Here is a 14153-nt window from a genome sequence, read left to right as displayed (position 1 = left end):
GGACAGAATGGGAGAAGATATTTGTAAATGTCTTATCAGATGAAGGACTACTATCCAAAATCTATAAAGAACTTATCAAACTCAGCAGCCAAAGAACAAATAATCTAATTAAAAATGGGCAAAAGAGATGAAAAAACAGTTCTCCAAAGAAGACATACACATGGCCAACAGACACACGAAAAAATGCTTCGCATCATTTGCCATCAGGGAAATACAAATCAAAACCACAATGAGGGGATCCCTGGGTGGCGCAGCGGTTTGGCGCCTGCCTTTGGCTCAGGGCGCGATCCTGGAGACCCGGGATCGAGTCCCGCGTCGGGCTCCCGGTGCATGGAGCCTGCTTCTCCCTCTGCCTGTGTCTCTGCCTCTCTCTCTCTCTCTCTCTCTCTCTCTGTGTGTGTGTGTGTGTGACTATCGTAAATAAATAAATAATTAGAAAAAAACCACAATGAGATACCACTTTGCACCAGTCATAATGGCTAAAATGAACAAGTCAGGAAACGACAAATGTTAGTGAGGATGTGGAGAAAGAGGAACTCTACATTGTTGGTAGGACTGCAAGCTGATGCAGTCACTTTGAAAAACAGTACAGAGGTTCCTCAAAAAGTTGAAAATAGAGCTCCCTATGACCCAGCAATTGCACTATTTTTTACCTGAAAGGTACAAATGTACTGATCTGAAGGGGCACTTGCACCCCAATGTTTATAGCAGCAATGTCCACATTAGCCAAACTCTGGAAAGAGCCCATATGTCCATCAATCGATCAATGGATAAAGATGTGGTATACACATATATATTCAATGCACTACTATTCAGCCACCAAAAAGAAAAGAAAAGAAAAGAAAAGAAAAGAAAAGAAAAGAAAAGAAATCTTGCCACTTGTAACAACGTCAATGGAACTAGAGGATATTATGCTAAGCTACATAAATCAATCAGAGAAAGACAATTATCATATGATCTCACTCATGTGGAATTTAAGAAACAAAATAATGGTCATACGGGAAGAGAGAAAAAATAAGACAAAATCTGAGGGGGAGACAAACTATAAGAGACTCTTAATCATAGGAAATAAATTGAGTATTGCTGGAGGGGAAGGGGCTGAGGAGATGGGGTAACTGGGTGACAGATATTAAGGAGGGCATCTGATGTCATGAGCACTGGGCATTATATAAGACTGATGGATCAGTGACCTCTACCTCTGAAACTAATACATTATATATTAATTAATTGGACTTAAGCCTAAAAAATAAAATAATTTTAAAAAATGAGATATCTGATACTTTTTTTATATTAAGCCTTCAAATCCAGCGCATATTTTTTTGCTTATGACACATCTGAGTTCAGATGCTATTGTTTTCAGTGATAAAAGTGAAATGAAGTCCTACCAGTGAAGTTGTATTTAATGGAAAATATTTCACACTGCTTCTTAATTTACATAAATTAAAATTAAATTAAATTAAATTAAAAAGTTGGTTCTCAGTCACACTAGCCACATTTCAAGGGCCCAATAGCCACATGTGGCTGATGATCCTATTGGACAACATAGGTCCCCAAAGTCAAATCCATGAAGGTTGGGATTTCTTTATCTGTTTTGTTCTCTGCCATATCCTCAATGCCTAGAATAGCATCTGGCATATAGTAAGCAGTCATATGCAAATTTGTTGAATGAATAAAATGAAACCATGTATTTAAATGTGTAATATAATGGTTGTCATCAGTAAATGTTAAATAAATGAGAGCGTAAATAAGTAGGAGAAGAAATTTCTTTAAGCCTGGCTTATCCTAGATGTGTTTGGGACCTGGGAAGTTCAAGGCCCTATGCTTTTTCATTGGTGGCAGTCAGTTGCCTTCTTTCCCATCTGACTAGCTGTAACTTTCTTTTGCAGAGTAATGGATGTTTGAGTCCAGATTATCTTAGATCCCACCACTGTTGGGGCTGACAACCCAAAGTTTCCAATGTTTGAGGGTTTTCTCTGCTAACTTAACCTCACTCTGCTCGTGCCCATGGACATGCCAGAATTAACATTCCCCACCCCCAGATGTACGTTTCAACCAATACCTGAAAGGAGGTGGTGTATAGATACCCCAGCTCTCCTGCTGTTCAGTTAGGATGACTCAGGTGCATCTCCTGCACTGACTCCCAGAGTACTTGAGAGGGAATTAAGTCCTAGATACCCACAGTAGTGACCAGCTTGATAACGTTCTCTGTGTTAGTTTCTATTTTTTTCTTGTTTCATTTCCCAGCCCCTTACTGGTGCTTCCTGGAATTACCTCTCACGTAAGATACTTCCACTTGACTCCTTATCTTAGAGTCTTTTTCTAAGACATGGAGAGGACAATATCACAGTTTTTGGGACACAATCAGATACTAGGAGGGGACCATGGATCATGGTACCTTGGGAACAAAATCCATGAGGACAGCAAAGCTGGAAAGGTGGAAGCACTTGCATTTGGTGTGTGAATCATTGCTGTGCACATGGTAGCAGCCCTTTGTTGACCAGGTGCCCCCCTCCTCTGATCCTTCCCAGAAGACACAGAAAGGTTTTGTTCTTTCACCACCAGGCTGAAAAGAGAATAGCATAAAAGTGGAGCTGTTTCTGGTTTTATTATTTCAATTTTATAGGTTAGTCATGGATGTGTTACATTGGAAAATGGAATAGGAAAATCCCATTATCTAGAACACTAGCGAGAAAGAGTTTCATATGACCACACCTGCTGTGGGGTTTATTCTTCATTTATTCTTCCCTTCTCTGGTCACCTCAGAGCCTCAGGGATTGACCTTTATGAACTGCTTTCCCCAGGCTCCATATCATTGGGACAACTAATGAGAGGAACTGGTGAGAAGTCCTTAAACAAGAGGAGGAGGAGGTCAGGTGTTTCTTCCAGTTGCTTCTGCTTCAGGATATCTCTGTCTCCAGCAGGGCAACCCTTCTGTGTGCCTCCAGCACGCACTGGGCTCAACAATGCTCATCCCTCCATTGCCTTTTAAGGCTTAAATGTGATAATAGCTTCCCCTTCCCCCGGTGCAAATCTCTGAGTACCTCAACATTTCTTGTTGGTTCTGTTAACTGAATGAGCAGAGTTAGATTCAGTTTCTTGACAGGACCCTGATAACACACCTCTCTGAGGTAATGCATAGAGAATCAGTCATGGATTTTGCTCACCTGAATATGTTGGAAGGTCAGGAACACAGGTTTAGACAGACGTACTTTTTTCTTCATACTAATGGTGCCACTCACGACACGAGAGTTCAGTTTCATTTCCTGTGTCCCTCTTTCATCATTAAAAAAGGATCCATTCAGAATATCCCCAAAACTCTGATAAGTGATGATTGCAACTGCACTTTTATCTGAGAAAACAGAAGAGAAATCACTTTAGAGGGCATCCATATTATGGGAAATCGGTATACTAGTGTCTTGCGTGAGAGTCATAAGGCAAACATTACATCACTCTTGGAAATCCCTTATGTTGAATCCCTGGGTGGCTCGGTGGTTTGGCGCCTGCCTTTGGCCCAGGGCATGATCCTGGAGTCCCAGTATCGAGTCCCACATCGGGATCCCTGCATGGAGCCTGCTTCTCTCTCTGCCTCTCTCTCTCTCTCTCTGTTTCTCGTGAATAAATAAATAAATAAATAAATAAATATCTTAAAAAAAGAAAAAAAGGGAATCCCTTATGTTGCCCCACCAATACATTACATGTGGTTTGAGGTACAGCATTTTGTATATATAATACAAATTATAATGCACCACACATTATAAGAGATATATATGTAAAATACCTGTTAACGTGTTGTAAGAATATATACGAGCACTTATACCTCAAAATCATGAGGCAAGATGTTTGTTCTCAAAAGAGCAAATAGAACTCAGGTAGTATAAGGAAATCACACATTCCCATCTTCCATCTCAAGCTCATTCTGGGTTATCTAATTCAGAAAGTTATGGAAAGGTATGCAGGATGACACATTTCTATTTAATTCATTCTCTCATTCTCCTTCCCTCTCTCTGTCTTTCTCTGTTTCTCTCCTCTCCCTCTCATTTTCTTTCTCCTTTTTGGGCAACAATAATTTAATTCACAGAAGGCAAATTCACATATGATGCTCTGTAGTGTGATGTAGTATTTCTTAAACTGCAATTATTCCTGGGCCACCATCCCAGTTTTAGCCAAATCCACTTACCACCTGTATTATTATTTACTCCATTAAAAAAAATCAACTCATTTGGAGATCTTTTTCCTCCCCCTTCTCATCCGACAGCTCACAATAAGGAGTAGTGGTTAATCAGTGATTGGGAATTTTCTGGAGAAAATACAGTAGGTATTTCACTCTCTCCAGAGAACTAGGTCATGCACTCATTCACTAATGTATTTATTCATTCTTTCATCAAATATTTATTGAACATCTAGTGTGTGCCAGACAGTGTTCTAGGCATTTCAATGCAACAGTGAAGAAAACAGGCTGAGTTCTTGCCATAAGAGAGCTGATATTGTAGTGGGAGTGATGGACAACAAATAAATTAAGAAAAAGTGCATAGTGTGCATGCTGTGCAGAAATTTAAATGAGATGATGGAATAAAGCAGGTGTGGCAAACTATGGCCTGAGAATCAAATCTATCCTACAACCTATTTTTGTACATAAAGTTTTATTGGCACACACATGTCCCTTCATTTACATATCAGCTATGGCTGTTCTCCCACTACAATGTCAGGGTTGAGTAGTTAAAGTTCATCTGGCTCAAGCAAGGTAAGGGAAACAAAAGCAAAAATAAACTATTGGAATTCATCAAAATAAAAAGCTTCTGCACAGTGAAGGAAACAATCAACAAAACTAAAAGGCAACCTCTGGAATGGGAGAAGATATTTGCAAATAACATATCTGACAAAGGTTAGTTTTATAAAGAACTTACATAAAACTCAACACCCAGAAAACAAATAATCCAGTTGAAAGAAGGGCAGTAGATATGAACAGACATTTTTCCAAAGAAGACAGATGACTAACAGACACATGAAAAGATGCTCAATATCACTCATCATCAGGGAAATACAAATCAAAACCATGATGAGATACCACTTCACACCTGTCAAGATGGCTAAAATTAACAACACAGGAAACAACAGATGTTGGCAAGGTTGCAGAGAAAGGGGAAACCTCTTATACTGTTGGTGGGAATGTGAATTGGTGCAGCCACTGTGGAAAACAGTATGGAAGTTCCTCAAAAAGTTAAAGACAGAACTACCCAACGATCCAGCAATTGCACTACAGGATATTTATCCAAAGGATAGAAAAATACTGCTTTGAAGGGATACATGCACCCCAGTGTTTATAGGATCATTATCAACAATAGCCAAACTATGGAAAGAGCCCAGATGTCCATCAACTGATGAATGGAAAAGATGTAAGATGTGGGAGATAGATGGCTAGGTAGATGATAGATAGATAGATAGATAGATAGATAGATAGATAGATAGATAGAAAATGGAATATTACTTAGCACAAAAAAGAATGAAATCTTGCTTTTTGCAATGACATGGATGGAGCTAAAGTATAGCTAAATGAAATAGGTTTGTCAGAGAAAGACAAATACTATATGATTTCACTCACATGTGGAATTTAGAAACAAAACAGATGAACATAGGGGAAAAAAGAAAAAAAGAGGGACAAACCATAGAACAGATTTTTAACTATAGAGAAAAAACTGAGGGTTCCTGGAAGGAAGGTGGGTGGTGAGATGGGTTAAATGGGGGATGGGTATTAAGGAGGATACTTGTGATGAGCGCTGGGTGTTGTATGAAAGTGATGAATCACTAAATTCTATATCTGGAACTAATATTACACAATATGTTAATTAACTGGTATTTAAATAAGAACTTGAGAAAAAATGACTATTTGGTCCTTTCACAGAAAAAGTTTGCTGATGTGTAGGACAGAGGAAGACTAGGGATTATATTAAATAAGGTGATCATTAAACACTACTCAATGGAAAGAGTATTCAAGGCAACAATCATCTGCTGCCTTCAAGTGCTGCCTTGTCACACTATCACATGGAAACAGAGCATGCATCAGCCAGTCCCTTTTAAGGAAGCATGTCAAGTGTTCCCTGTTTGAACCTCAGTGTGTCACAAAGTATTCACTATGTCTCCCAGATTGCCAGGGTAGTGGTCATCATGTAGAGTCTTCCCTACCTTGAAAACTTTCTAAGTCCTTACCTCTTGGCACAATCACCTAGAAATGAGACAACAGTGCCTAGGATTTGGAGATCAGAAGAATCCATCTTAAACACAGTACCTCTTGTGGTTCCTTTGAAAGCATCGGTACAGTTGATATTCATAGTGTTATTTCCAGCTTCCAGAACAGTCTTCTCACTTGTCTCATTGCACCTCTTGATTTCATAGACTGGAAACATTAAGAAAATGAGTCCTGCTTTGCTTGCTTCTCATGCATAAGAAGTTAGTTGAAGAACTCCCTTCTTTGAAAGATTCCCTACTGATGATTTCTTTTTCTGCGTGCATGGTAGACCAATGGCCCTCCCTTTTACAGATGGTCAAAATGGCCTAAGCAGCATACAGTGGCCACAGCAACCCAGGAGAAGAGAGGGGATGGCTATGCTTCCTGGAGAGGTGGCAAGCTCATCCTTTATGTATAATATTTAAAAGATCAAAAAATATTTAAATAATTATACTGGAGTGCCTGATAAGGGGGTTGGTAACTTAAGTCTTTAAGCAGGAGAACTAAATATTTAAAATTTTCCAAGGAAAGTCACCTGAGAGCAGGTCTGCATTTGGGAAGAACCCCTTGAATGAATTCTCTATGTCACATAAATATAGAAACACAAGGTCTCAAAATAGATCGCCTTCATAAAATGTTTTGGTCATAAGGAAATTACTGTTGTTTCTTACCTATACCAAGTGTAGAATTATCATGCTTTCCTGGAGAAGCTAAACCCTCAGTCCATATGTTCACTTCCATTTCTTGAAATAGCTGTGTAGCTATCTTTGCAATCTGCTCTTTGGTGGTTCCATTGTTCCTCAGAATTTCCTTTCAAAGAAATAAAGCTAATTAAGTAGGCTCTTCCTGAAACTTGAAAAAGCAGGAATATACTTGGTTGTGGTTGGATGATCCCAGGAGGCAATAGCACTGATCAAGGTGTAAGCTCTGTACTTTCAACCTGATATGTGTCTTCTCACTGACCGCATACAGCCCTGTGAAGGGCATATCATTCACTCCATTGTATTTATGGGAACATGAGGGCCTAAGGATGAGGTGTCTAGAATCCATGAAAAGTGCCTTATGGAGGAAGAAGATAGGAAGAGGATGGGAAGTGGTGACAGGGATAGAGTGAAGCCATAATGCTGGTACTTGAACAACAGCTGAGGCATTGAAAGCCTTTCCCACAGGTTCTCAATGTCTATTGACATTTGAGACCAGATAATGTGGGGGCTGTCCTCAGGCATGGCAAAATGTTTAGCAGCATTCCTGGTCTCTATCCTCTAGATGCCAGTAGCACCCTAGTTGTGACAACCAAAAATGTCCCCAGACATTGCCAGATGTCTCCTGGGAGAAAGGACAAATCATTCCTGTGTGAGAGCTGGTGTGTTCTGAAAGGCAGAGGGGGGGCATGGTAGTTATTTTAACAAGAGAATGATAAGGCAAGACTGGCCAGTTGCTTCCCAGATCTAGGCTTCACTTCACTCACCTGAATGTTTCCTAAGGATGATGTCCCCTTACTGGTGCCCTCTGGGGAAAAAAAAAAAAGTAGCCATTGAGTGGAATGTGGAGGGGGGGGGTAAGACACCTGGCCTACAACCCCTTTCTAATTACTCTCGAGTTGGGTTTCTCCCTGATGCTTCCCATTCTTGCCCAAGCCCCCTCTAAGAAGTCCAAATGTCTTCTTCTACAGTAGAAATTTAAAAGAGGATTAGGGCAAGGCCTCCAGTTCAAGAATTTAGTCAACAGTATTTATTGAACAGCTACTAAAAGCCAGGAATAATACTAAACCTTATGGAAATAAGTTCACAAAGAAACGAAGGGTATTCCCTTGTGGAATTTGCAGTCTGGTGGGAAAGTCACTAGGTAAATAATGACAAATAAATGATTAAGTGATTACAACAGTCCAGCATGTTCTTAATATATAGGATAAGATACCTTGGGAGCACACAGAGAAGTCCTAGAATATGAAGGGTTCAGAGAAGGCTTCCCAAAGGAATGAATACTAACTAGGTTAATAACACAGAAATGGTAATAATGCCTGCAGTTGTCAACACAACATGGCATATAAAGTGCCTTAATACACACTATCTCATGTAAAGAAACACAGAAGTTTCTAGAACAGGGTTAGGTAGCTTAAGAGCTAATATTTATTGAGCCTTCCTAGGTGCCTAGCGCTGCATGAATATTTTACACACCTTAATCAAAACAGGTAGGTGAGGTGTATTAGTTTCCTATGGCCGCTATAACAAAGTACTACAACCTGGGTGGATTTAAAACAATAGATATTTATTTTCTCATAGTTCTGGAGGTTAAAGTAAAAAATCAAGGTTATTGGCAGGGCCACACTCCCTCTGAAGTCTCTAAGGAAGATCCTTCTTTGCTTCTCCTAGCTTCTGATGGTTGCAACCAATCTTTGGTGTTCCTCAGCTTGTGACAGCCTCTGTGTCTGTCTTTGCGTATCACTCTTTATGTGTGCGTATCTCTACACCCAACGTCCCTCTTCTTATAAGGACACCAGTCATATTGGATTGAGGCCAACCCTCATCTGGCATGACCTCCTCTTTATTACTAGTTCTGCAAAGACTTTCTTTCCAAATAAGATCATATTCCCAGGTTCCAGATGGACATGAATTTAGGGAGATTCAATTCCCCCCAGTATATGAAATAAGTAGTTTTCTGAAGTGACTCTCAGTGATCCCTGCCATTTGGAACCCTCCTCCCCCCGACCAGACCCAGTGGCTCACTGCTAATGAACAGAACACAGCAAAAGTGATAAAGTGTCACTGCTGAGACTGGGTTATAAAAGACTACAACTTCTGTTTTGTTCACACTCTTTCTAGCTATTCTCATGTGCTCACTACAACAAAGCAAGCTGGAGAGGCTGACATATCTAAGATCTGAGGGCAGCCTCTCACCAACTACAGAAACTGAAGGCTTCAGTCCAGTAGCTTTGAAAAACTGACTCCTGCCAGCGACCACATGAATGAGCTTGGAAGCAGATCCACCCCTAGATGAGCCTTCATGTGAGCCTTCATCCTTGCCCAACACTTTGACTATAGCTGTAAGAAACCCTGGAGAGAAGGATGCAGGGAAGTTATACCTAAATTCCTGGCCAACAGAGACTGTGAGACAATATGTGTTGTTTTAAGCCACTACCATTTGGGTAACTTGTTATGCAGCAAAACATAGCTCAGACAGTAGATGCTATTATTATTCCCACTTACAGGTGAGGCATATAGAAGTTAGGTCATTATCCAAAAAGTGGGTAGATAAGTGATAGAGCCATGAGTTAAGTCCAATCTATTGAACTCAAAACACAGAATTATACTAGGAATGAGCAACTAGTAAACATGCTGTGGTTAGTGAGATCCAGGTTCTCAGTAACACAGAAGCAGCTACAAATAAGAACAGAAGGAAGGCTAGAATGAGCCCTGGTGTTGGATGGGAATTTGAGGTATCAGTGTGAACTCATAGGCTTCGGTATATAGACAGATAAAAAAATACAGAAATTGAATTTAAAGTGAGAGAGGGAGAAACAAGTAGGGAAGTCCAGCAGAAAATCTGAGATGTCATTTTGGAAGCCCAGGAAAGAGACCCAGACAGGAGACATACTCTTGCAAGGCAGCCACATGAAGATGGTGATTGGTGCTGGGGGCTTGCGTGGTACCTTCTGGGAGAAGATTACCAGGAACAACAATGGGATGCAGAACAAGAGCCAGTACAGATCTCTGCTCTCTTACCCTGGCCTGAAATTGATGGAGCCCTCAAAGTCTTCCCACACTTCCTTTGCCATGGTGGAAAGAGTATTTGGAAATCCTTACCATAACATGCTTCACGATCTACTTTAATGAAGCTAGCCACCCAGTTGAAGATAGAATTAGAGATACAGCTGCAGTAATAACTTCCAATTTTATTTCTGCAGTATGCTTTGTTCTTGCACTTTGACAGCCCAGCCTTACACTCATCAATATCTGCAAATCAAGAGAAAACATTATTTTTCATTCTCAGCAAACTATCCCAACTTACTTTGCACAGGGACTCTCAAGTACCCACCATCATTCATAAGCATTTGTTCTTGGATAAGATGACTCACTATTAGAAAAGTGATAGTTCTCCGCCAGTTAATTTATAAATGAATACAATCCTAGTGAAAAACATCTAGCCAGACTTTAAGGAGTAAAACAATGGATACAATCATGCAAGAATAGCCAGAAAAACTCTCCAGTGGGGACTCATTTTACTGGACACTGAAACATACTTTAAAGCCTCAATAAAGTGAGTGCTGCTGCTGGGGATTTACCCCAAAGATACAGATGCAGTGAAACGCCAGGACACCTGCACCCTGATGTTTATAGCAGCAATGTCCACAATAGCCAAACTGTGGAAGGAGCCTCGGTGTCCATAGAAAGGTGAATGGATAAAGAAGATGTGGTTTATGTATACAATGGAATATTACTCAGCCATTAGAAACAACAAATACACACTATTTGCTTCGACGTGGAGGGACCTGGAGGGTATTACGCTGAGTGAAATAAGTCAATCAGAAAAGGACAAACATTATATGGTCTCATTCATTTGGGGAATACAAAATTAGTGAAAGGGAATAAAGGGAAAGGAGAGAAAATGAGTGAAAATATCAGTGAGGGTGACAAAACATGAGAGACACCTAACTCTGGGAAATGAACAAGGGGTAGTGGAAGGGGAAGTGGGTGGGGGGTTGGGGTGACTGGGTGATGGGCACTGAGGGGAGCACTCGGTGGGATGAGCACTGGGTGTTATGCTATATATTGGCAAATTGAACTCCAACTAAAAAAATTAAAAATAAAATAAAATAAAATGAGTGCTGATATATGAATTGATAAATAGGCTAATGAAATAGACCAAAAGTCCAGAAATAGACCCAAGTATATATGGAGCTTTAGAGTCATGATGATGGTGGTATGTCAAACCACTAAAGAAGGACAAATGGTTCTTTCTATACTTGGATCACACAGTTTGTTAAATCAATTTAAAACACACTGTGAAAAGCAAGGAAAGAGATAGGGCAAATGCATATACCCTTAGGAAATGGTACAAATGAAGCAAAAGGCTCCCACCATCTAAATCCTGGCATGTACTATTTTCCCGTGTCCTGCATCTATCTGCTCCATCTACCTGATGGACCAGAGATGAGGTTCAAACAAAGGGACCCACAGATAGAAGTTGCCCTGAGTCAATGATTTACATTTATTCCCTCTGTTGGAAGGACTCAGGACAAGTACATATAACCAATAGTTGCAACTTGCCCATTAATCTATGGGTTATATCAGGCTATGGGTGTGTGTGTTCTGAGTAGAGGGTATATGGGTCAAAGTGGTTATCACCAGTGAGTGACTGAATGAAGACTTAATAAATATTAAGTGCTTGTGTATATTTTGTTTATATTTTGTATCTTGGGCATTAAAAGACACTTATTTATTTAATTTGCCATAAGCATTTAGCCCCTATGTGCCTTGTGTATATTTATTGCTTCATGACTATTACTCTTGGTCTCTCCATTCCATTCTATGCTTAACACACACATGCTCTATCCACCAACTACTTACCTATTCTAACACAACTTATGCATTTCATATATCCCATTGGATTTTTTCTTTCTTCTACAGCAGAACCAAATAGTCTCAAACAATGTAACAAATGCATATTATACCACTGCACACTCCCTTGTCTAGAATAGGATTCCCCTTTATCCTGATTCAGAATGAGGGTTTTTTTTAAGATTTTATTTATTTATTTATTTATTTATTCATGAAAGACAGAGAGAGAGAGACAGAGACAGAGACACAGGCAGAGGAAGAAGCAGGCTCCATGCAGGAAGCCCAATGTGGGACTCGACCCCAGGATTCCAGGATTGCACCCTGGGCCAAAAGCAGGTGCTAAACCGCTGAGCCACCCAGGGTCCCAGGATAAGGTTTTTAATAAAATAAAATGAGACCCAGATCTCGCACAATTCTTAAAAATAAAGTCTACATGGATCAAAGATCTAAATGTAAAAATGGAGCCATATAAGTATTAGAATTAAACAGAAGTGAATTCTTTGATTTCAGTGTAGGGAAAAACATTTATTTTTTATTTTTTGGAGAGTACAGGAGGGAGAGGGGCCAGTGGAAAGATAGAGAGTGCATCCAAAGGAGGCTCTGCCCCAGCACAGTACCCAAGTGGGGCTCAATCTCATGACCTTCAAGTTCACTAGCTGGCTGAAATCAAAAGTTGGACTCTCAACTGACTGAGCCACCCAGGCATCCTGGGGAAAACATTTTTATGATTATTTAAGTACCTTGATAAGTTTGCCTACATAAAAAATTTTTTAATTAGTTGCATGGCTAAAAACATAAACAAACAAAGTCTAAAGACAATTGACAAACAGACAGAAAATATTCTCAATATATACTACTGACAGGGGACCAAAATCTCTAACATATAAAGAAATCAAAAATTGGGAGAAAAAGAAATGAACATTCAATTTTTTAAAAGTAGGGGAAAGACATGAACAGACAATTCAGAAAGAAGATATAAAATTATCCTGTAACACAAAATGTTCAAAATTGTTCATAATTAGGGATGCCTGGCTGACTCAGTGGGAGGAGTACACAACTCTTAATCCCCGGGTCATGACTTCAAGCCCCGTGTTGGGTGTAAAGATTACTTTAAAAAAATTGTTCTTCATAAGAGAGGACCATAAAACATCTATTGATATACCATTTCTCACCTGGCAATGTGTTCTGACAACATGCTCTATTGGCAAGGCTATGGGGAAACACGTACTTTCATGTATTGCTGGGGAATGCCAATTGGTACAAGTTTTCTAGAATTAAATTTGGGATAGCTATTCAAGCTACATATGGATTTACCTCTTAAGTAAGTCACCTCACCTCCAGGACTCTATTCTAAAGACATATCTCCTACAAATATTGGAAAGAGCCTAAGTATTCAACTAAAATGCCCCTATGTAGAATAAGGTTGAATAAACTCTTGTTCATCCACACAGCTACACAAAAGAATGGAGAAGATCTCTATGTGATTTGTAGTAATTTCTAGGATATATAATTAAGTGAAAAAGCAAAGTGCAAAAGGGCATTTCTGGTTTCCTGTCAAAGATGTCTAAGTCATGGAAGACAAGAAAAGACTAAGGATCCATTACAGATTGCCAATTCAGGAATGTGGCAACTAAATGGGATCCTGAAATGGTTCTTCTTATTTTTTTTAAAGATTTTATTTATTTATTCATGAGAGACAGAGAGAGAGAGAGAGAGAGAGAGAGAGAGAGAGAGAGAGAGAGGCAGAGACATGGGCAGAGGGAATAGCAGGCTCCCCACAAGGAGCCCAATGTGGAACTTGATCCCGGATTTGGAAATCAGGACCTGAGCAGAAGGAAGACGCTCAACTGCTGAGCCATCCAGGCATCCCTTAAATGGTTCTTGAAGCAGGAAAAAAAAAAAAAAGGCTTTGGGAGTATAACTGTGAAACTGGGGGGAAAGAAGGCTGTTGTTTAACATCCTTATATCAATATTAAATCCTTAGTTTTCATCATTGTAATATAGCCATGTTGTTGGTTAGCCTGAGGTGAATTGGGTGATGGGGTAATAGGGAATTATCTAAGCTCTTTTAAAAAGTTTTAAAAATAGGGATCCCTGGGTGGCTCAGCGGTTTGGCACCTGCCTTTGGCCCAGGGCATGATCCTGGAGTCCTGGGATCAAGTCCCATGTCGGGCTCCCTGCATGGAGCCTGCTTCTCCTTCTGCCTGTGTCTCTGCCTCTCTTTCTTTCTCATGAATAAATAAAATCTTAAAAAAAATAGCTACATCCAATGCTGTATGATTCCACTTATAGGAGGTCCCTAGAGGAGTCAAATTAACAGAGATAGAAAGTAGATGGTGGGAGTCAGGGGCAGGGGCCAGAGGAGGGAGAAT

General features: G+C 39.9%; 1 protein-coding gene across 1 annotated transcript in view; it reads right to left on the bottom strand.

Annotated features, from left to right (window-relative positions):
- The window catches only part of LOC121494674 (putative adhesion G protein-coupled receptor E4P), a 66102-nt gene that overhangs the window by 17697 nt on the left and 34252 nt on the right, over positions 1-14153 (bottom strand). The window contains exons 5-10 of the mRNA XM_041761373.1: positions 10027-10176; positions 7692-7732; positions 6895-7033; positions 6284-6391; positions 3165-3349; positions 2396-2563 (exon numbers count right to left, since the gene is read on the bottom strand). Of these exons, the coding sequence (XP_041617307.1) occupies positions 2396-2563; positions 3165-3349; positions 6284-6391; positions 6895-7033; positions 7692-7732; positions 10027-10176 (791 nt within the window). The remainder of the gene's footprint in view (positions 1-2395; positions 2564-3164; positions 3350-6283; positions 6392-6894; positions 7034-7691; positions 7733-10026; positions 10177-14153) is intronic.

Source organism: Vulpes lagopus, chromosome 7 (genome assembly GCF_018345385.1).
Source record: "Vulpes lagopus strain Blue_001 chromosome 7, ASM1834538v1, whole genome shotgun sequence".
Taxonomy (NCBI): Eukaryota; Metazoa; Chordata; class Mammalia; order Carnivora; family Canidae; genus Vulpes; species Vulpes lagopus.
Note: the sequence above shows the minus strand (reverse complement) of the source record. Positions and strands in the feature narration are given on the sequence as shown.